Genomic DNA, 22,348 nt, shown 5'->3' on the forward strand with positions numbered 1-22,348 from the left:
GGGAATGTAGTGACAGGACAAGTAGTAATTGCTTTAAACTGAAAGAGGGGAGATTTAGATTAGCTATAAGGAAGAAATTCTTCATTCAGAGGGTGGTGAGGCATGTACATGTAGTACATGTACATGGTAGTACATGTTGCCCAGAGAAACTGTGGATGTCCCATCCCTGGAAGTGTTCAAGGCTAGGCTGGATGGGACTTTGGGCAACCTGGTGTGGTGGGAGATGTCCCTGCCCAGTTGGAACTGGATGGTCTCAAATGTCCCTTCTGGCCCAAACCATTCAATTTTTCTACGTTGTTCTCTTTGCAGTGGCTTTCAACTCATGTGTAACACTTTGTGTAGCCTTATTTGCCTTCAGTCAGTCCTGTTGTTCTTCATTGTTCAAGTTAAGCTGTCTTCCCCATGTGCAATCTTTCCACTTTCTATTAGTAAAATTACATTTTCACTTCAGAATTGTTGGAGGAAGCCACTGAACAGAAGGCTGAGGATGGGGGGAGCAAGGAGGAACAGAATAAACTGCATGTGACTTCTTGTTTTCTGGGCTATATTTAGTTTTATCTTTAATTTCAGCACTTTTCATAGTAATTTCATTTCCCCTCCTGTTGTTTTTCTCTCTATATTCATATGACTGAAAGACATTCCCTGCTTAACTTATGTTGGTCCTAACAACAAACACCAAATTTCTAGCATAAATCTCATCTTTTTTTGCCTTTTGTGTTTGTCTGAACAGTTTTCTTCCAAGAACCATCAGCCATGCTGCCCAGGTTTCCTGATTATTCCTCATGTCTATCTCAGCTTTTATCTTCTTAATTATCTAATTTATTATTTTCCTCATATCTAATATTCAAAACATGAGATTTATGTCTTTCTCCTGTTCCCACTGGGCAAGGGCTGACTCATTTCCCAATGTTTTTTCTAACCAATTTCTCATTTTCTCTGTTAGCTCTTTGCTAGCTGACTGGGGTATGTTGAGGAAAACACAGAATCACAGAATTATGGAATGGTTTGTGCTGGAAGGGTCCTTAAAGGTTGTCCAACCCCCCTGCTATGGATAGGGACACCTCCAACAACACCAAGTTGCTCAAATTCCATCCAACTTGGCATTAAACACCTCCAGGGATGGGGCACCCACAAATTCTCTGGGCAACCTGTGCCAGTGCTTCACCATCCTCATAGTAAATAATTTCCTCCTTATATCTAATCTAAACCTACCCTCTTTTAGTTTAAAACCATTACTCTTTGTCCTATCACTAAAACATTTAAGCATTCCATACAAAGCAGGACCTCTCCTCAGACAAAGGTGGACATCAGCATAAAATGGCATATGACAAATCTCGTCTGAATGTAGTCATCTGATATTTTTGTTTGTGGGTATGTTTGTTTTTTTTTGTGATGATTAACCATCATTGACTTGATGGTTAATCCTAGGCTCTCTGCCTCAGTTTCTCCATCCGTCAAAAGAAGCTAGAGATACTCCCTTTGTAAAAAACTTTTTGAGATTTACAGCCATTGGCATCACCTGTGAGAGGTCTGGTGGTGCTGTACTGCTAAGATTCAGTTTTGCCATCCAAACACTTACATCTCTTTGTATGTCATTTGTGTCCTGGTACACTTCCCCTTTTAAATAAACAAAGCAGAAACATTTTCCCCTTGAGCTTTTTTTCCCCCACTGTGTTGTTATCTGTTAAGGAATGATGAAAGGAAATGCCCGGTGTAATAAAGTAGAATTAATTATCTGCCTGAGTAGCCAGTTCATCACAATTTATTTGCATGGTGGAAAACATCTGCGAGTTGACTTTGCATTAGGGACTGATGGGAAGCAAAGCTATAACTAACAGCCAAGCTGGCATAGTGAGACCATGAAATAAATGAGGGGCTGAAGTCCTTGCTTCTTTAAAGCCATTGATAAGCCTTTTTCTGGCCAAGTATAGCTATGTCCATATTGTGGAAATTGCCAGTGTGGGTGCTTTGATTTGGAATACAGATATTTCTAGTACCTGATGCTTTGCTTTGGTCATCTGTTTCACTGGCCACTCAGCTGTGTACACAGCAAAAGTGACAATTGAGATGCAGCCTTGTAATAGCAGCCTTGAATCTGGGGATCTTGAGTCTTTTCTGAGAGTGATTAAGTGGAAGGTGGTTGGGTCTGGCAGAGGTATTAGGTGTGGCCCTTAGGCTCCTGCAGAGACATCAGTGCTCTCTTCAAGTGGAAATGTTTGTATGCCTGGTTTAGACAGTGTGTGTGTATATGTCATCTCATATTTGTTATATTTCCATGTGTGTCTAAGGCTCTTAGGCTCATGTTACAACCTGCTTAACCTGTAGATTTAAATCCTTCTCAGCCGGGAAGAGTGGAACCAGATTTCTGAGTTATTCCCATGTTTAAATAGAAGTGGTTTCCTTATTGACCATTCACACTTTGAAAACTGTTCAGGATGGATTCTGATAGTGTCAGCTCTTGTCGATTGCCTCCTCCAGGAATGTAAATCCTTCCTAAAATCTCCATCATCGGTCAGTCCATTAAGTGCTGATGAGAAGACGTGCTTCTTTATCAATTGCTTACATACACTGTGTTCTCTATATAGACCAGCCATTGGGCAGGGTGAGGGGCATCAAAAATATCTGAATCCAAAGCTCCCAAATGTAAATGCAATTAAAAGCATTTCTCTAGGAGAGCTCTGCAAAACCAGACAGTGATCTCCGGCTAGTTTTATTCTTCTAAATCAAGGCTGCCTCTGCGTATCCGTCCTGCACTATCTTAGGTAAGGTTCTCTTCAGTTGCCCTCTGAATGGTTTTCTCCATTCTTGTAATTTTTTTCTTCACTGCAGCAATACTCCCTGTGGTTGTCCTAACCTTGCACTCCCTCACATGTTTCCAGCAAGGTGATTTACCCTTTGGTTCTATCCTCAGCTAAAGAAGAGAGGAGTGGCCCTGTGCTGATTTATCAAAGATGGCAGCTCTTGTTCTTGGTGTGTCTCCAAATCACTGGGGTGCTCTCGAATCCCTCATTATTAGGAGTAGTGACTCAATCCTTTGTTCTGAAATACAGCCTCAGTAGGTATCTTGTCTTGGTAGGCTCTTCTTGGAAGCTGCTGCTGGATCCTTTAGGCTGTCTGTGAGAAATCTTTTTATAGAGAGCTCTGATGCTTTATAAAGGATACCTTAAAATCTACAGGTGATGTCCTCACACAGAGCCTTGCTGATTAAATCCTTTTTGCTTCCTTTGAAAAAGGAGGGATTCTTTTTCTCCTCATCTCTGAATGAGCCAAACACATCTTTTGCCAACATTTTTGTATTTTTTTTTCTGGACTCCCCCTTGGACATAACCAGTCTTTGAAATAAAATGCCTATATAGATTGTTCCAGATATACGTGGAGTTCAATATGAAGTTTGAATGGTAGCACAAACAAGCCCTCTTAGAGCTGCATTTTCAGGATGGGAAGTAGTATATGAATAGTAAAATCCAATGATATTTGTCCTAATGCTGGTTTAATTAAAAATGTTGAAAATATTGACAACCAAGGAGGCTAAAACCTTATCACCAACTGTATTGTATAAAGATACTGTGGTTACTGCTGGAAGGATGACATATATTGTAAGAGGAATTCTTATATGCATGTCTTGTTTATTATGTGTTCTGTGGTTTTTTGCTTCTTCATTTCCTCCTAGTTGCTCTTTGGAAATTGATACTGACCTTAACAAACCTGTGCTCAATTAAAAAACAGACAGTTTGCCGTTTCTTATGTTTGCTGGGAAGTTTGGAAGATCCATGTCCTGAAGTCACTGACTGTTCAGTGAGCTCAGGAAAAATGCAGCCAAGTGCTGCAAATGCTGAATGTCCCCACTTTTGACTGTTCAGCTGGAGATGTTAAGGCTGTGCCATAATAAATGCCAGAAAGCCTCTTTCATCCACCCTGCTGGATGCCACTGAGCTTCAGAGTGGCTCCTCTGCCTAGAAAAGGCCATGCCTGGGACACTGGCTGCTGGGCTGCCCTATAAAATTGCCACCTTGCTTGTTCACAGTTGTTTCCCAAATGCTTGGGAAAGACAAAAAGCTTGAACTTGCAAAGAGAAGCATACTCTAGCCTATGCTATGTTGGTGGTGCAGTAACTCTGGATTAGTGCCATTTCTAGACATTCTTAAAGCTTTCAGTTCCCCTAAAGTTAAAAAACGTTGCACATTTCTAACCCAAACTATGGTTCCTCAAACCAGACCACTGCAGAATTCCTGAGAACATCCAGATTTGTTCATCCTGCTCCCCCAGTTATAAATAATATCCAATAACCAGCCTTCTGGGAGGCTTGTGGAGTCCTGTATGTCAACAGCTGTACACAGCTCCGAGGCAGTGGAGCCCGACTGAGAACATGAAGTGCAGGAAAGAGACTGCAGGAGCTTTACTGTGATTTTGATCAAGCTCTTTTGCCACAGCCTCCACACTTACAAGCCCATGAGCTCCCCAGGGAGTTGCTCAAACTGCCACTCTCCATTGCTCCAGATTTGGGAATTCCTTCTGCTCTTCACCCCCACCCAAAGTCTTATAATTTTCTGGAGCCATCTGAGCAGATGAATCCAACTCTTCAGCAGGTATACCTGTTGGATGGTCATGTCTGGGTTGGATCTAGAAGGAAAACAAGATTCTGGTGCCACAGTTGGAGTGAAATTAAGCAGCAATAGATGGATACAGCAAGGAAAATGTAGGACTGGGTGGGGGCCCCAGGGCTTGGCCAGGGTGAGAATCAGACCTGGATGGATGGAGGCTTTGTCAGGAGTTAGGGTCTTGCCCAGCACTGAGGTGACAGGAATGAGCATAAGCAACAAGTGGATTTTGCCCACTTGAGTCTCTTCTGAGTTGAGTTGGGGACTACTTCTCCTGTGCACAGCAGTCAAGAGGTGGCTACTTATTGGATGACTCAGTGCTGGGTGGGTGGCAATTCAGGAAAGGATTAATAGGTACCTGCACATTCTCATGAAGACAAGTATCTTTTTTTGAATAACAGCCTTTCAAATTCAATGGATCTTGAAAACAATACAACCCATAAACTTATTAGCATGCTTACTAGTCTTTCACTCAACTTCTCTTGACAGGTACCATCTTCTACTCTTGGAGTGCACTGGGGAATGATGGGGCTGCCTAAAGTGTAATCATTCGACTTAGAATTGAGCCCAGGTCTGTGGGTTTTCTCATTCAACTTTAGGTATTTGGAATGTAGACATCCACCTCTCAAACAGTTGCCTAAGGCTCCCTGGATGAAGCAGTATAGGTTAAGTTTCCTCTAACCTATTTTAGACAGTTCCTGTAGCTTGAGGTGACTCATGCCCTGAAAATGCCTGCTTCTGTCTGCAGGCAAGGAAGGATAATTGATGTGAAACAGGCAGAAGTAGGTATCTACATTAAAGATGTGTGCTTTTGGCCCGTTGGATCCAAAAATCATGTGTCTGGGTCCTGGGGCTCAAGCAGTTCTGGATCTGTATTTCTTTTGTTCCTGTAACTCCCTGAGCAGAAGCTTTGGAGGTGAAATTCTTCCAGAAGGTTTGATCTGTTCAGTAATTAATACTTGGAACAACCTTTAAGAAAAGAAGAATTTTCTTCAACCAGGCTCTGTTCCTTAGACCCAAAAGTAAAAGGAAATTAGAAGCAGTCAGTGACCTGTATTTCAGGGCAACCTGCAGGTTACTTTGCTGCACTCCAATTTCTAGAGATGTCAAGTAGTGGAGTCCCCCTTTTTCCTTCCTTTGCTGCCCCTTGGGATAATCACTGTCATTCATTGCTTATTTTTCTTCACAACCATAGGAGAGATGTTACAGCCCTTTGCTCTTCTGTGCCCTGAATAATAGATCTAAACACCACTGATCTCAGTCTTGAAGCTGTTCTCTCTTTCTACAAAAACCTACATTGAAGTCCTTCATCTGAGCTTCCTGGAAAGGAAATTCATGCTTAGCTACTCCAGATGATAATCTTAAGTAAGGAGCTAAATATTTTTACCCAGTCATCAGAGCTGTCTCCTACTCAGTAGTGGGAATTTTCTGAATCGCTGCCTCTCGTTTAATCTCTCTGTGTCATTACTCCAGTGCCAGGGCAGAGCTTCTTGCTTGAGAACCTAATTCAGCTTTCCAACAGAGGGATATACAAGCTTGTCAGTAAGGAGTTAAGCAACACAGCTGCTCAGCTTCCCTTTCCTTCTGGTTCTTCAGGCTCTTTGCAAAACACTGCACATGTTTCTTTGATCTCCCAAGCCCTCACACATAGAGGGGACAATGAGACTAAATGAAGTCTCCATGCCTCCAAGCTCCTAGATTGATCAGGCCAAGTTGTCTTTGTTTAACAGGGCCTGCTTAGATGAGCTGGAAGAAAAACATCTGCTTTCCTTGTCAAATGATAGATCTGTTATTGGCATGATTATATTTGGCAGAAGCATAAAATTGAGTGAGCAAACCCAGAGTAAGGATGCTTGGGTATTTGCCTGGACCTCTTTTATTTGGGAGCATTTCCTGAGGACACATGCTACTGCCCTTAGTCTGAGAGTCCCTTGCCGACGGCTGGTTGCAGAGTAGTGTACTTACAAGAGCTGAGATCATAGCAGAGTATAGCTTGGCTCTCCTTAAAAACATTTAATTGTTTTTGCAAGTTCTGAAACTGTAGTTTCCTTATTGACCCTATGAAGGCCACACAGAGTGCTTTGTATGTTTTGAGCTTGGTCTTATCTCTCTTTTTGTCTGTAGTGCTGGTATGTAACACTTACTTCCCCTTGCTGACATGATATTTGTACTGTGCACTTGATTCTTAGACAAAGTTCAGAAGAGCAAACAGTGGTAATACTTCATAAATAATTTATAACTTTTTTTTTTCCCTCAAGACCACCAGAGCTTATGAAGCTCTTAGGTTTGACAGTGTTCAAAAATGTGTTATCCATCACTACAGATAGAAAACCTTTGTTAGTATGTTCTGTGGGTCCACTCTCTTTGCTCATTCTTGCACTTGAACTACACACAGTATTTTTTTGGCTAACTGAAAGGGTTGTTATGAATAAAACTCTATTTTCCTGAGGATGTTCAAAAGGAAGAAACTGTAAATCTAGTTTTAAGACAGAGCTGAATGAAGTTATGGAAGAAATCAGAGCCAAGACTGTTGCATAAGAAATTCCCTCAGTCCTGTGTTCCTACAAATAATAAGCGTAAATGAAAGTCTCTGGGCTGAAGCTAGCGGTAAGCTCTTCTGGCATAGCTCGAGCTCTCTAGGGCTATGTTGCTGAGGCTTAGAATAAGACCTACCTGCTAAAATCTTTCATTTCCTTTGCTGTCCACATAAAAAAAAAAGCTTGAGAAACCTCAACACTGCCTCAAGCAGTGACTGTGAAGTTGTGTTACAGAAACCGAGGCAGCTGAGAGGCTCTTGTCTAATACATTTACTGCCTCCCCATAGCTTCTGTGAAGGTCTCTTCATTCAGACCACTCAGAAAAATGTGTCACTATTGTACAACCTCTGGGAACTGAGCAGAAATGGGTGAGGGATGTGGTTTCATCTTCTGTAAGCTTTCCTGTTCTACCCCTCCCTTGTTTGCCTTGAAATGCTGTTGTCACTGCGGTCACTCCAGTCACCGTCTCTGCTGGATTCTCCAGGTGACACTCTGAGATCAGGAGAAAAGGAGGTGCTGGGTCCCATGTTACTTCTTGTGAGCCCCTATTCCTGTTTACCTGTAGCTGTGGCTTTGCTGTGAATCCTACCTGCCTTTGAGGAGTTGCTGCATGGCTAGCCTGGCCCTGCCAATGACAACATAGATGAAACTGAATATTTCTGTGGCTCCTTCAGTCAATGACAATCCTTTAGATTGTATTTAATTAAAAGAGTGTACACAATGGCTTTCTTAGCATTACCAGACTGCTCACTAATCCTCTAACAATTGTTGAGATCCCACGGGAAGGAAAGCTCTCATTAATAAAGACTTTGGGGATAATTCCACATGGGAGTTGCTGCACAATTCAGAGCTAAAGTAAATCACATCCAGAAAAAAAAACTTCCCTTCATCATTCTGCTCAGGGCTTCAGTGTGTGTACTGGGAAAATGGCCCCGACAAATCCACCACCATTTTTACATGGTAACTCATCCTTTCCATGAGGGCATTTAGGAAGGGAGGGTGTACTGGGCTTGAGCTAGCTACACATCCATGATGGACATGCCAGGGAAAAAGAATTATTGTTCACTGGCTAATGTTAATGTGATCTAACCTAAGCTATGTTCATGCTTTCCCTTTCTCTACACTTTTTGTGTGGGAAATGTGAATTGGTGCAGCCCTTAGCCCTGTGTCTGTGTGGCCAGTTGGCCAGTTCCCCTCTGCTGTGAAAGATGCCAAAATCCCAAATCTCTGCCTTCTCCACAGGGAGGAAAAAAAAAAAAAAAGAAAAAAAAAAAAAAAAGACCAAGCTGTGGAAGCAATGAAGTGAGTTCATACCAAGCTATCTATAAAGTCTACTTCATTCCCTTCTGGGAGCAGTACACCAAGAAAGGAGAGTTATTTAAACTCTGGTCTCAGGGAAGGTACATTTTAGCAGGCAAGACTCCCAGCTCTTGTGGGATCTTTGCAGTCATAAGCAGTTTGTCAACTGGGAAACAAATTCAGGCAACTGAACTTGTCACCCTGTTCACCACCAGGCCAGCTGAACTGATGACCTACTAAAAAAATAAAAAAATATATAAAAAAAAATGCTTTTCTCTTTCCTATTGGTGTCCAAAATAATTTTTTCTTCTTCTTCTGCAGTCTTTGTTAGCCCATAGCAATGACAGCTGTGATATGTGAGGGCTGTGTTATCACTGGGGAGGTAGAAGTAGGATTGCTGCAATTATTTATTTCCTTATTTAGTGAATGTAGAGAGTGAGCTGTAAACTAGAAGGCTTCAAATGTGAGTCTGTTTGACCTTGATGATTCAGTTTAAGGTCTTTTAGACACTAAATTCACACATCACTGGCCTTCTCCAGCTAAATAGTAGGTATTTTAGTCTGAACTGGTCCAACTCCAGTCAGCAAAGGGACATGAAAACCTTCAGGGCTGATGTGGACTTCAAGGTCTCTGTGGACTAGAAGGAATAGTAAAAATCAGTTCATACTAAACACATTGCTTTTACCCAACTAAGAGAAGGGAAGATGTGTCCCAATGAGAAAGAAGGTGAAATACTCTAAAAATAAAAGGTATCTTGTGCTATTTTAGGAAGCTTATTGTATCTATGTGGCATCTGGGTGGTGTTGATCCAATATATGTTCTACGAGGGGCCACACGCTCCTGGAGGGAAAGATGCTGGCAAGGAGGGCTACCCTGGGGTATCATCATATAAATCCTACCTCAGTGCCAGAGCAGTGCCCTGCTCTGCTTAAAACCAGTGGGGACCAGGCACCTAAGTACTCCTCAAGTCATTAGAGGCATCCACCTTGCTTAAAAGCTCACACCAGCACTATGTAAGCCAGATCAACTGTGATTAACATAGATTTATTTCCTCTAGGACTGGATGGAAAAAGACAAGATTTAAAAAAAAAAATATCTGTAGACAAATTTCCCTGAATCTATCACAAGCCCACTTCTGAAACTACTAACAATGTATTGGCTCTGCTTTTTTTGAAAGGTGATGGAACATTTGCTCAAAAGTAAATATCAGGTAGTGGGAGTAAATATGCAATCAACCAATTTAGGCATGCATTTTTAGTGCAGGAAAGATATGGTGGTGAAGTACTTGCTAATGGGCTCAGCAGAAAATTCGCTGCATAAAAAATTAGAAAAATGTGTTGTAAGAGTACATAACACTTTGCCAACCCCGATCAAAGTTAGAGATGGATGAATTAATTTATAAAGTGAAAACTCAAATTATTTATAAATGTGAGATGAATTTGGCAATAGGTTAAGTCCAGAGAGTTTTAAGTTTCCCTTGAAAAAGTCAGAATGTTCTGAGAGCAGAACATCTCAATCTTTGTATTTTACAGCAAACCCTTTGTGCATTTTATTTACAGTTAAAAAAAAAGGCAAGAAGTGCTGTAAATTAAAACAAAAAGAACTTACAATATTTTAAATGAGACAGGATAAAAATTCCAAAGTACTGTTTTCCCTTGGAAAAAAAAAAAAAATATTTGAGTACCAAGACAACTCCAAATAAGTCTCCCACACCATGTTGTTTTTGTTGCTGTTGTTTTAATTTCATTGGAAAACCACAATTAATTGTCTATACACTACTAATCAAGGCCCGTTCCCCACCAAAAGGAAACTACAGTCTGAGCAAGAGATGAGGTGGAAGAGGGAAGAGAGATGGTTGGATTAATAAGAGATGGTGAGAATAAAAATTAATACATTCAATTTTCTTATAATTTCAATCCAAAGGGCAAATTACATCAAATAATTGTTCCTTCAGAGGGTTTCTGAATCTTCTGGTTTCTAGCCTTGGCTAGAGAATGAGTAGGGAAGTAGCTCATGTTTTGAAATGAGACGTGAAAAGTTCTTTCCTTCCTTTCTCTGCTTATTTTCAGAAAAAAAATAAAAATAAATACATAAATAAATAAATATAATCACCAACAGTGAACACTGAATCAATGAGTTTTAATGAGGACAGGCTCTAACCCTGCCTCTCAAATCTGTTACCAACTCAGGGTCTTTTCTGCATTTAGCAGTGACTGCACAGACTTAGGCCAAGACTTCTGCTCTCTCCGCATCATTTCCCCCTCACCATCTCTCTGCAGCTCAATAGGTTTCTCCCAGCTCAATGCAGTTTGCCGTCTCTTTGAAAGAGACTGGGCTTTGTGTTTGGTTTTCTGTGGTGCCTTGCATAATGGGACCTGGATTTCAGCTTGCCTTTGCCAAAGCAATGAAGTGGGGTGCTCCCTCCAAACTGGGAGCATGTTGGGAACATTAGCAGGGTTGTGCTGTGGGTCCCCTCTCCGGCTCCTGGTTCCATTTTTTGGAAGCAAATTGTCATGATACATACTTGAAGCAGTTCATGAAATTCATGATGTAAGAGGCCATGATTAATTACCTGTGCATCTATAGACATGGCTTTATTACAAAAACAATATAATTAGATCCGACTTAGCAGAAACCACTTGGGGGAAAAAAAAGTCATGTTACTGGGAATTTTCTGCTTTTTAGCTCCTTGATCTCCCAGTCTGCATCTGAGATTTTGTTCTTATTTGATTTGGGTTTTGTTTTGCTTTGAATTAGCATAAGCCAGGAGGCAGGCCATGTGAGAATGGAGGGAATAAACTATGTAAGCACAGATCCCACTGCTCTTGGCATGAATTTTAAAGCTGCCATCTTCCTGCCCTAGATAGCTGTCAGTGTTAGGCTAGTCAGGCAGAGCTCCTGGAGCATAAGGGAATGGAATTCCTCCTGATAATCAAAAAATAAATAAAAAATAAAAATAAAAAAATTAAAAATAAAAAGTAACATTTAGATTTTTTTTTAAAGAAGGCATGGAGGGAAATGCATTTTTTTCAGTAGGCACTGGTTTACACCCCCTTCTCTAAAACAAACATAAAATGAGACTGGATGCATATCCCCATTGTGCTGTGGCTCAGGAGAGCTTGGCTGGCCGTGAATCCCTAGGAACACGTCCCTGAGTACAGATGGGTTTTGCTCACTCTCCTTTTCTCTGCCCTTTCTGTAGGTGTCCAGCACACGTCCAGAGTGCAGCATCATTCTGGAGATTGAAGAGGAACGCAGCCAGTGCTTGGCAGAGATCGCTATGGATAATCAGACCTCAGGTAAGGGACCACCCTCTTCTCTCCGTGGCCTGCAGGCTGACATCCCTGGCCTCACATCTACCTTATCACTGCCATTTCTCAATCCTTCCTCGGCAGGAGCAGGTCAGTGACTGGATTCTCTCCAGCTGGTATTGAGTTCTTATGTTAGTATATAAAGAGAAAAAGGTATTTCCAAAGCATAATTCCATCAACCAAGTGTTTGAATAGCTTGATGAGGGTCACCCCCAGTCTCCCAGCTGAGTGAGCCCTGCCACTGTAATTTCCTCCCATACATCAGCCAAAATTGCTTCTGTCCTGGGGGCAGAGCAGAAGAAGGAAGGGTGTGCTCCAAGGCTGAAAGGGGACTCAGGTCTGGCCAAATAGCTGCAGGTCCTCTCCTCGTTCACATGCCAGGTCTGGTTTTGTGTTTAATGGAGGTGTAGGGACCCATGGAAGACTGTCAGGTTCTGAAAATGAGTGATCAGATCAGGGAAAGGGGTGGGAAGTTGCATATTCTGCTTGAAATTTGCATCGCACATCTTGAAAGAGGAAGAATTGAAAGAGGATGTCGTCTCATCCTCTTTCACTTGGCATTGTTTTTAAATAGGCTGCAGACTGAAGGGCTGTTGTGCACAATGCTTATTAATGATAGAACAGCATCCTTGTGCCAAGCTGGTCCCTAGGGGAGCTTTACTGAATGCAAGGATGGCTTTTGGCCCCTGCTTTTATCTACTGAGATATGTTTTCCTTTGATTTGGAAACTATTTCAAGCATCCCTGTACAGTTAAATGGAGCTGTTTGAAGAAATGTTCTCCTAGAATCCAGTAAAGAAGGGAGTCGTCAGGGTAGTTTAAAACCTTCACTTGAAAGCCAGGTAAATGCTTTATTTCATGGACAAAATGTTCATTTTCATGGACATCTAGATAAATTCAATTAAATACAGTACATTCAAAATGGATGAATAAATACTTAAGCATTAATATTTTTTCTGATTTCCTCAATGAAAAGTTTAATCCAAAATATATGTATTTTTTTCTCCACTGAAGTAAACTGTTGACTGTATTCTTGCAGATTCTGATGTAAAACATGTTCAGTCATATTGCAAGCCATTAATGTCTAAGCTGTAGAAAACATCTAAGAATATTTTGGAGTTTGGGTTTCGTAGTGGAATGGTGAAAAACTGGTTGGGGTAATTCTACATTTCACCCATCACTCCCATAGTCATTAAACAGGACCGATTCAGAAATCATAGCTGTGAGCTTTATGAAATGGTCTTGTCCATGGGACAATACCTGCTACTCCTGAGTCAATGTTAGATGTCATTTGCATGTGTCTGTTTGTCCTATGTGGAAATAGTCATCAATGGTATGAACGTGGAACAAGCGTGCAAAGGGACACAAACAGCATGTCTAACCAAGTTTTACAATGCAAACTCTGTGGAAAATGTTTGCTGCCCATTTGCCCAGACACATCTGTAGGCATTTAAGAGCTCAGTACCTGCCCCTTAGGAAAGCACTCATGACTGCCTTTGCAATCAACAGAAAGAAGCCAGAATCTCTCACATGCTCTGTCTCTCAAATGGGAGACTATGAAAGTGATGAGGACAGGCAGCTTCAATGTCTAAATGGCATGCATTTCCCCCTTGGAGTGTCCAAGGCACAGCATGTGAGCTCAAATAGGTAGAAAAAAAGATGTTTTTCTGTAGTGGGACGTAACTTGACAAATGTAACTGAGTGCAGCTGCAAAATAAAACTTTGAACTTTGTGGGGTGGAGGCAGCAGGGACATGAAGATTGTTGAGTCTTAGTGTTGTCAGAAATAGATTTAAAAAAAAGAAATCACTGCATAAAATCTCTTAGCTAAAGGCTCCCAAGGAAAATATAATTTTAACATGGTTGAGTCCCACAAAGGAGTAGAATGGAAAACAATCAAGACTCCCTGCCATCTGTAATGTAATACCTTGATTTATCACCAGGTATGTGTATTGCCTTCTCTGCATTCAACATCCCATTAGCAAAAAGAAAATCACTTGAGATTTAACAACCGATCTATTATCCTTTCTAATTAAATGAGTGGAATTAAGGAAACACATGGTTTCAATACAGTCTGGAAATAAAGCTTTGTTTAGAAGCTATTATCAATTGTATTGATCAGAGGGGCTTAATCACAGATGTAATTTGATGTGTCAGATAGATTAGTCATTTATTAAGAACACCTTATGGTAGTACTGAGATTGATGACCAGCTCAGGGTAAGCAGGTAGATTTCCGCTGATAAACAATAGCATCTGTCTTAACACTGTTTTGTCTTTGAACACCTATTCATTATGGTGGGTGTATGGGCACAGGTTAAATCAATGCTTTCTTTCTAAATTATATCTCTGTGGTTTTGGTCTAGGTAGTAGGTATCAGTTGCTATTCCTACCAGCAGCAAACCTGGACCACAGATATTCATTATGGGCCAGACCAGAGCCTGTTTGTTCCCCACTAGGAGTGTGATTCAGTACCTGTGAAGTTACCCACATTTGAGGAGAGTGTGTTAGGGCCACGGGAGAGGTATGGAGGTCACAAAAGGGTGACCACGTCCGATGAGAAGATCTTAGCTTGTTGAGACCAGGAAGGGCTGCAGAAGGTGCAACTAAGAAGAAACCATCAGGGAGGGTTGGCTTGAGCTGGCAAAGAATAAAGTGTCTGTGAGATTGAAGTTTGGGCTTTAGAGGAAGTTTGTAACCATCAGAGGACACTGAACAGCCTTTCAGGAGAGCTGCAGGAAGGTGTGTTTTATTGACTTTGTGATGGAGCTTGCTTCGTTTACGAAAGGGCATGGACGATGCAGTTGGGTATTGCAACACAGGACTGGGTTTCACGAGCAGGTCTGCCCTTGCAATCCCCTGCCCTGTTATTCTGTTACCTCGATGCTAAAATAACTACAAATCTTGTACAACTTGTATAACTTGTAACATGTAATTGTGATTCCGTAACAGAAATGGATTCTTTAATATTAAAATCCAGAGAGGTAGACAGATCTTTTGGATTCACGTTTCAAATAGATATTGGTTGAGAATGACTTGGTGAGAGATTTTTTCACCTGATTTTAGGTAGCTCTGATGTATTCTGGCTGAATGTAGGCATCTCTTTTAGGATAAGATGAATCATGTTCAGGTTGTCTTGACTTGAGGCTTAGGGAGCTCATGTTGGAAATAACCAGAGCTCCCAGATGAATCCTGTCCTGGTGTTCAAGGGCTTGGAGAGGGGCTGGCCAAATGAGCTGACGTCGTAATTCCATTATTAGGAGTGATGAGTCTGTACATTCACATACAAAAAAAGCGTTTTGGGAAACAAAACCTTCATTTAAGTATTAGTTAAATGATCTTACCAACCTCTTTTGCCCCAAAGAGTGTTTACAATATAATTTGCAGCATTATTTTAAAAAGTCTTCTGAAGAACTTGTTACTGTGCAAGTGGCAGGACTCTCCCCAGCTCAGTGCAGGAGGTGATGCACAAAATGCCTCCTCTCAATCCCAGTGCAGAGTATGGCCCTGAAAGACCTAAAAATCAGTAATTTTTTTAATCAGCCTGTACCTTTCCTATAGTGTGATATAGGAGACATTTGCTGGGTATTAACATGTTGGAAAATGAGTTTTGGTTATTCTTCCTTTTATCACACAGCCAAGGAAAAAGTGCTACTGGGTTGCATCACACATAGATGTACCTGAGTGCTGGATTAGTGAATCATTCTCTGCTAATTCCTTAATTTCCCAGCCTAAGCATGTTTTAACCTCGCTCCCTGCTGGTGTCACAGCAGTTCTCCCTGCAAACTTTGCCTCACTTGATAACCACAGACTGATACAAGTACAGTAGCACTGTTGCTGAAGTTAAAGTGGCTCCTAGGTTTTCTTGGTTTTAGCTTTTCTCCTTTAAAATAAAAATAATATTTTCCTATCCAGAAGGGGTAAGTTAAGGACAAACACACTGAAAAGGATCCAGGTATTTTATGATTTGGGCGTCTGGAAGCACTGTAGGTAGATAGAAGAGGAAAGGCAGTATTTTGGCAGCACCCGCAATTAAAATTCACAAGAATTAATTATGTATCTGAGGAGAAATAACACTCCCAAAGAGAAAAGCCACATCATTTCTACACCGTGGGTGCACTATATGTAACGGGTAGCACATCAGCTCCGGGAGTTCAGGTGCAGAGTTCGTGGGGCTCCCAGGTCACCCCAAATGTTCATCAGCCAGCGTTGGACAAGTCCTGCCTGGACTGGATCAGTTCGGCCCAAAGATTTGAGTGCCTTCAGTGATTGCTTCCCCACTGGATGAGCACGATGAGAAGTTTTGAGAACAGTTCTGCAGACAGTAGTTCCCACACAGCCAGCAGCTGCTGCAATAGGAGGATGCGCGGTAGCTGCCTTGGGCTGTTGTCTTTCCCTTTCTCTTTGCTCTCCAGCTGTGTGGGGCTGCTTCTCTGGTGGCATCTCCCGCCACTACAATATAAATAAATGAGGCAATTCCATAGCCTGGGGTTCTCCAAGGCACTTTCTTGTTGTAGGAGCTAATGATGAATAGAGTTCCTCAGTCCTCTGCATTACTTTGCTTTTGAAATTTGCTTGTAAGCATTTTCAAAGAATGCAATCCCAGCCCCACTGAAAACCAGGCTTTTACTCCAGATACTTTTTCAGCCAAGACATCTGTATGCAACGCGGAGACTGCTCAGCTAATAATACACTTAGCAGCAGTAGGGTTAGGAGGAGAGGATAGCTGAAGGGGATTTTGCTTTCCAGGCCCACAGATGGTGGCAAATCTCTCTCCATGTGAAGTGTGTCAGAACCCCTAAAGGCTTGCTTCAAGGCAGGTCTCACTGCCACATGGCTGCTTGCTGACTTCCACTTGCTTTTTTTATCCCTGAGCACTGTGAGTGACCTTTTTTTTTTGTTGTTTGTTGCTGCCTTTTTTTTTTTTTTTTTATGAAAGCTTCTCCCTCCATGGGTGCAGTTTAGAAATAGTTGGGTTTAATTTGAAGCACCCAAATAAATAATAAATAATTAAAAATCCTGACTTTTTTGGCTGTCTTTCTTAAGTCAACAAAAGCAATCAGGTCTAGGTGAGTTGACCTCACTCATTCTCTTTTAATCCCATTACTGCTAATCAATTCCCTCGGCAATCAGATATCCTTTTGGAAGGGGGAGAGTAATTTGGGGATGACAGTTCAATGAGGTACTGTGTGACTCACAGTTGGATGGGATGAGCAGCTCTGGTGACAGTGCTTCTATGCAGGAAAGCACAACGTGATACAGTAAATGGTCTTCGTGGAGCGACTTCTCTTCCTGTACTGGGAAGCCCAGAACTGGACCAGTGCTCCAGGTGCGGCCTCACAAGTTGAGTGGAGAGAAAGGATCCCCTCCTTGACCTGCTGGTGATACTTTTGACTAATGCAGCCCAGGACACCATTGGCCTTTGCGGCATGGGCACGTTGCTGGCTCATGGTCACCTCAGAATCCACCTGGTTCTTCTCTGCCAGGCCACTTTCCAGCCTATACAGGTACTTGGCATTACTGCTCCCCATGTAAAGGTCTTTGCATTCCCTTTGCTGAACTTCGTTTTCTTTATGGTTTTTCAGTTGGTTTGATTTCCTCCGAAAGGGAAGATCTTCTGCTCGATTTGGATCCTAAAATCCTGTAGAAGTTAAGAGGAAGTGAAAGGAACTCAGAACAGCTCAGCTGGAGGCAGTCAGATCAACATTTTGTCTGTCTGTTCGCCACAGTTCAGTAGTGAAGAGATAGCTGAGGTGATTTTTTAAGTGTTGTCAGTAGCCATCAAGGAGCTGCTACAGTTGAGATGCTTCTGATACCTTGGGTACTTCAGCACTGCACTTTGTAGTTGAAATCTAGACCTATCTGTCTGGCAAGCACGATTTGAAACTCAATAAAAAATCAGAAAAGTGGATTACATGAAAAAAAATATTCCCAACCACCCTCCCAGCCACTCTTCACGTACAATTAAGTTGTACGTGCTTCAGCTTGCTTTGGGCAATAAAAGTGAGTCCTATGATATCATCACCATCACTGCCACATGCAAATGAACCCAGGTGAAGGATGGCCCATGTTGTTTATTCTTTATATAATGTATTTGCTATTCCACAGACCTGCAGTAGAGGCTGGCTTGAAAAGCCAAATTTGGAGCTTGGGGTTCTCTTGCAGTCTCCCTTGAAGAAGTCAAGGCGTGTTTGATGAGAGAAGAAGCAGCGAACATATGGAAATTAAAAGTCAAGCTGGAAAAACGTTAATGAAGTTTAAATGAGGAGTCTGTTTATTCATCACCATCTGTTTATAGAGCAGTAAGATAAGAAATAATTAATAGTTCCTTGCTTGCAAAAGTTCAAGCGAATTCTCACCTTCCCAGTTGCATAAGACCTCCTGGGACAGATGATGTGTAGGTCAGGTTTGTGTGGCAGCCTCTCTCCATGTGCACCGTGGCTAGAGCAGGCGCTAGGTGGCTGTTTGCAGCACAAGCACGCGAGGCAGTGCACACAGCAGGGGGACCACTCACCCAAGGCTGTATGTGTCACAAATTTTGGCTGCGTCGAGTGGTGGTGCATCCCCGAGACCTGCCAAGTGCTCCTGTAGGTGTTTCTTACCCCTTCACATGCATCGGATGGATGGTTTTGTCAGCAAAAGGCCACTGCTTGAAGCTCAGTAGTGGAGGAAATGTTCAGACAAGCCAGTGAGCTGGCAGGTTTGAAGGCTGGTAGCTTTCAGGGGGAATATACACCTTGGCAGACATGCAAGGGGTGGTCAGGGTAATATTGTCAGATGGCACTGGTGTAGCCAGAGGACAGACCTGCCCCTGGGCTGAGGTTGTCTGCAGAGAGAAGCAGACAAGCTTGTGCTAGTGGTTCAGAGCAGTTACAGAAAATAAGAAAAGAAAGCCCTTGGACAGTGGCTGACTCTTGCAAGCCATTAGCCACACATCAAAAATGTTAACAGATGCTCTTGAATAAGTAATGTGGCCTCCGGTTGTCCAGTTGTTGTTTCAGAAGTGGGAAGGGCTCCCCTAAGTCCTATCTCATATCTACTAGCATCTCCAAAAATCCCATATATCCTGGGACACCAGGAATGACATTAACTGCTGCCTTCTGGAGAGCTAAATCAAGCCCTGAGGATCTAGTCAACATATTCAATGAAGACTGGAGGGCAAACCAATTCAGTCTGTTAAAATAGTCATTTGTCCTTAACAATCTCTTGAAAGACAAAAGGACCTGCAAGACTTCCTTCTATGTTGTCTTTCCTAATTTCTTTGTTTACTGTCGTCTCTAACACCAGTCCAGGGGATAAGGAGAGCTCCTTCATTTCAGTCTTGGTACAAGCAGCAGTGTTGGTCCAGCTGCCAGATGGGACATCAGTCCTTACCACTCCTGGAAACGTGGCTCCCCTACAAGAGCAGAATATTCAGCCGTGTGTCATCAAGACTTTAAACTCTCACTTGTCTGTCTTAAAGGATCAGTAGAAGAGTCAAGGAGCCTTCTATGTAATGGAAAATTTTCTTTCAGTTACTGGATGGAAGCCATGATATTCACTTGGGATGGGCCACACCGTGGTACCTCCAAATGGTCTTCCTTCATTAACACTTTTTTTGTCTGCTCTGGGACTCTTCCTGCCACCAACACATTGTGCTGCAGCTCTTACAGCAGTGGCGCCTGCTCTGTGGAAATTTTAAAAGCCCTGTATTTCTTGGAAATCTAAAAAGCCCCGTATTTCTTGGAGGATCATCTACCCTTTGCCATACTAGGAAACTCAGTACTGAAACACGAGAAGAAAGCATGTTGTCACCACAGAGGTAAACCCCGCTTCAACCCTCAAATGCGATCAGCCCACACAACTTTCCTATTGGCTGCTCAAACACAGCCTGAAGCTGTTGGCTGTTTTCCCACGCAAGGAGGCTCTTCCTCAAGAAATGATGAGCAAAGGTGGTTTCCCTACAAAGCTGTTACTTGGCTGTACATGGTAACCCCCAGCTCAAGCTCTCTGCCAAGGGCTGGCAATTCCCAGCGGAGGTGCAGTGCCTTCTCAGGATGCCCTCTGTAGAGATGAAATTCAAGCAAAGATCTACACAGCACCCAACCAATCTTCCATGTAGGGCTAAGAGCTGTTTGTTTTTTCGTTTTTGCTTTTGTGTTTTTTTTTTCCCCTTGACCTCATCTTTCTAGAGACACAGTCATAAGATAAGATGTTAGCACATCTGTTTTCTGCCTTAATATGCTGTAGGGGTGGAGGCTTTGCTTTTGTTTTGCCTGTTGCTGACATGTCCTGGCTGCAAGCTTTCTAACAAACAGCCGTGTTTATTTGACTCAGGAACAGCTGTCCTGTAGCTTTTCGGGATTAACAACCATTTAGTGGCATAAATCTTGTACTGGAAAAGGCATTTTAGCTTGGAGAGTAAGTAACATTTGGAAATACCATCGGACTCTTTGGTTATTTTTCTTTTAGAATGCTATAATATATAAATGCACATAGCATTAGTTATGCAAGGGATATAGAAATAAGGAAAAATGCCATCACTATAGACCAATGGAAAGCAAATCCAAAACATCTTCAAAGCTTTGGCTAATTGCTCGGATGAAATCCATCTATACAGAGCTCTAAATTTCTGACAGCGTATTTGTTGACCTCACATCCCATCAGATTTCTGGTTAGGAAATATCTCCTTCCTGCTGTTTCATGTTTTTTTTTTTTTTTTTAATTTTATTTTTCTTACTGACTGTGTCAGGGCACTTTATTGATGGTATCCAGCCTTTTTATGTACAATAAGCATACTGGAAAATGTTGTATATTCCATAAGTTATGTCAAGCTCCTGTTACAGTGTATGGCTAAGATCCAAAACCTGCTGCAACTAGTGGATGTATTTCTGTGATTTTACTGTGCACTGGACTTTCTGTAACTTATGTGCTTTCATTTCTTGATAGCCTGAGCTTCTAACCTAGGAAAATGAAATTGTGGAGAACAGAAGCTGAAGTCTGAAGTGCTATACAAGGTCTAAGTAGGGCTTCTATTGTGATTTTTTTTTTTCTAATTGGTGTCTCACAAACTTTTCTTTTTTCTTTTTTTTTTCTTCCCTTCTGACCATTAAATATGCCTCCAAGTAAAACCAAAGGCCAGGTGAAAAAGCATTGCTGTCCCTCTTGCCCCTACCTACCTACAGAACTTCTCTTCTTCTGCAGATGCTCCCCAGCGCTATGGGCAAGAAGCACACTCCCAGCATGTTCAATAAGCAAGAACCAATTCAGGAAGAATTTACTTGATAAAGCACACTCCAGCTTGTGCAACAACAGCAGTAGCTTTTTAGTAGCAGGACATGCAATCTGTGGCTTGTGATTTGTTGAGGTAACTTCCCTTTTCCCCTTCCTTTTTTAGTGGGGTTTCATATTTACCCACATTTACCATATTTAACATTTACCTGAAGAAGAGCAAGATAAAATGGGCTGTTGCTTGCTTGTTTGCCTTCAATGAGCAAGTCAAATGAGCTGGACACTGGAAGGGCTGGCACTTCATTCAAGTGGCCAGGTCTTCTGAGCTCTCTTCTTGGTGCTACCATTCGAGTTGCCACCTGTGTTTCCAGAATGGCGAGGAATTTACAAAGATCAAGGTCAACATTGTAAGGCTGAGGAAAAGTCTCCTGGCTTTCACAGGATTTGAACCATCAGTGAAAGCTACTGCATTTGTGTCCTGTCTTTCCTTGACTTGTTTAATTATGAAACCCCACCAAATCTCTGATGTTCTCCTCACAACATTCATGTCTCTTTTTGGTCAGTGAGATGGTGAGGGATGGAGGAGCTCAGCATCAGTCAGTCCCATGTGAGATCTCACATTATCACTGCACTTTTGCCTTACCACTGTTGCATTATCACTGTTGCCTTCTTAATGATCAAGAAAGCATTTCTTGAGGTTGAGCCTACTCATCTTCAGCGACCTAAATTCAAAGAGACCAGGTACAGTTTAACTTCTCATAACTTCTGCAAATGAGCAATGAACAAGGAAGCCCTGGATCAATCCTTTAAGCATCCTCCATGTCAGAGCACTAAAGAACTGTTTCTTGTTTAGATGTTGGTGAGGACGTAAGTGATGTTTGAGGCAACCCACTTTATAAATCTTCGTCATGTCTTGGCATCTTTTGTTTCAGTTTATGGATTCTGGAATTAAGCAGAAAGGCTCAGTTCACAAGTTTGATTTATGAAACAAGTGATCTGGAGGGATGAAAAAAAAGTCAAGTGTTTATTTAGTTTGTTGTTTAAAGAAAAGCTGAAAGATTAGAAACTTTTTTTTTTTTTTTTTAATTTGTTTCCTAGTTGATGTTGATGATGGAAAAACTCGTAGGATTTTCATGCTTAAAAATAATCCTCCAGAAATACTCTCTGGTGATTTCTTTCATGCTGTTTATTTAGAATGACTCAGTCTAGGGGCTTAAGGTGAGTTTTCCTTCATATGTCTTTGAGTCAAATTTCTGCAAATATTCTGTAAAAGATATCTTTTTACTTTTCCTGTTGAGTTCCTGGACAGTTTCTACGGGAAGCCCCTGCAGAAGTACAAATCAATTTTTATAGCGAGAAGCAGTGTTCTGTCCAGCTTGTACACAGAGTGGGAAAAA

General features: G+C 41.8%; 1 protein-coding gene across 1 annotated transcript in view; it reads left to right on the top strand.

Annotated features, from left to right (window-relative positions):
• LOC101790354 (vasoactive intestinal polypeptide receptor) overlaps positions 1-22,348 on the top strand; it is a 114,534-nt gene that overhangs the window by 26,533 nt on the left and 65,653 nt on the right. Inside the window, exon 2 of the mRNA XM_005023238.5 lies at positions 11,637-11,733. Within this exon, the coding sequence (XP_005023295.1) occupies positions 11,637-11,733 (97 nt within the window). The remainder of the gene's footprint in view (positions 1-11,636; positions 11,734-22,348) is intronic.

Source organism: Anas platyrhynchos, chromosome 2 (assembly GCF_047663525.1).
Source record: "Anas platyrhynchos isolate ZD024472 breed Pekin duck chromosome 2, IASCAAS_PekinDuck_T2T, whole genome shotgun sequence".
Taxonomy (NCBI): domain Eukaryota; kingdom Metazoa; phylum Chordata; class Aves; order Anseriformes; family Anatidae; genus Anas; species Anas platyrhynchos.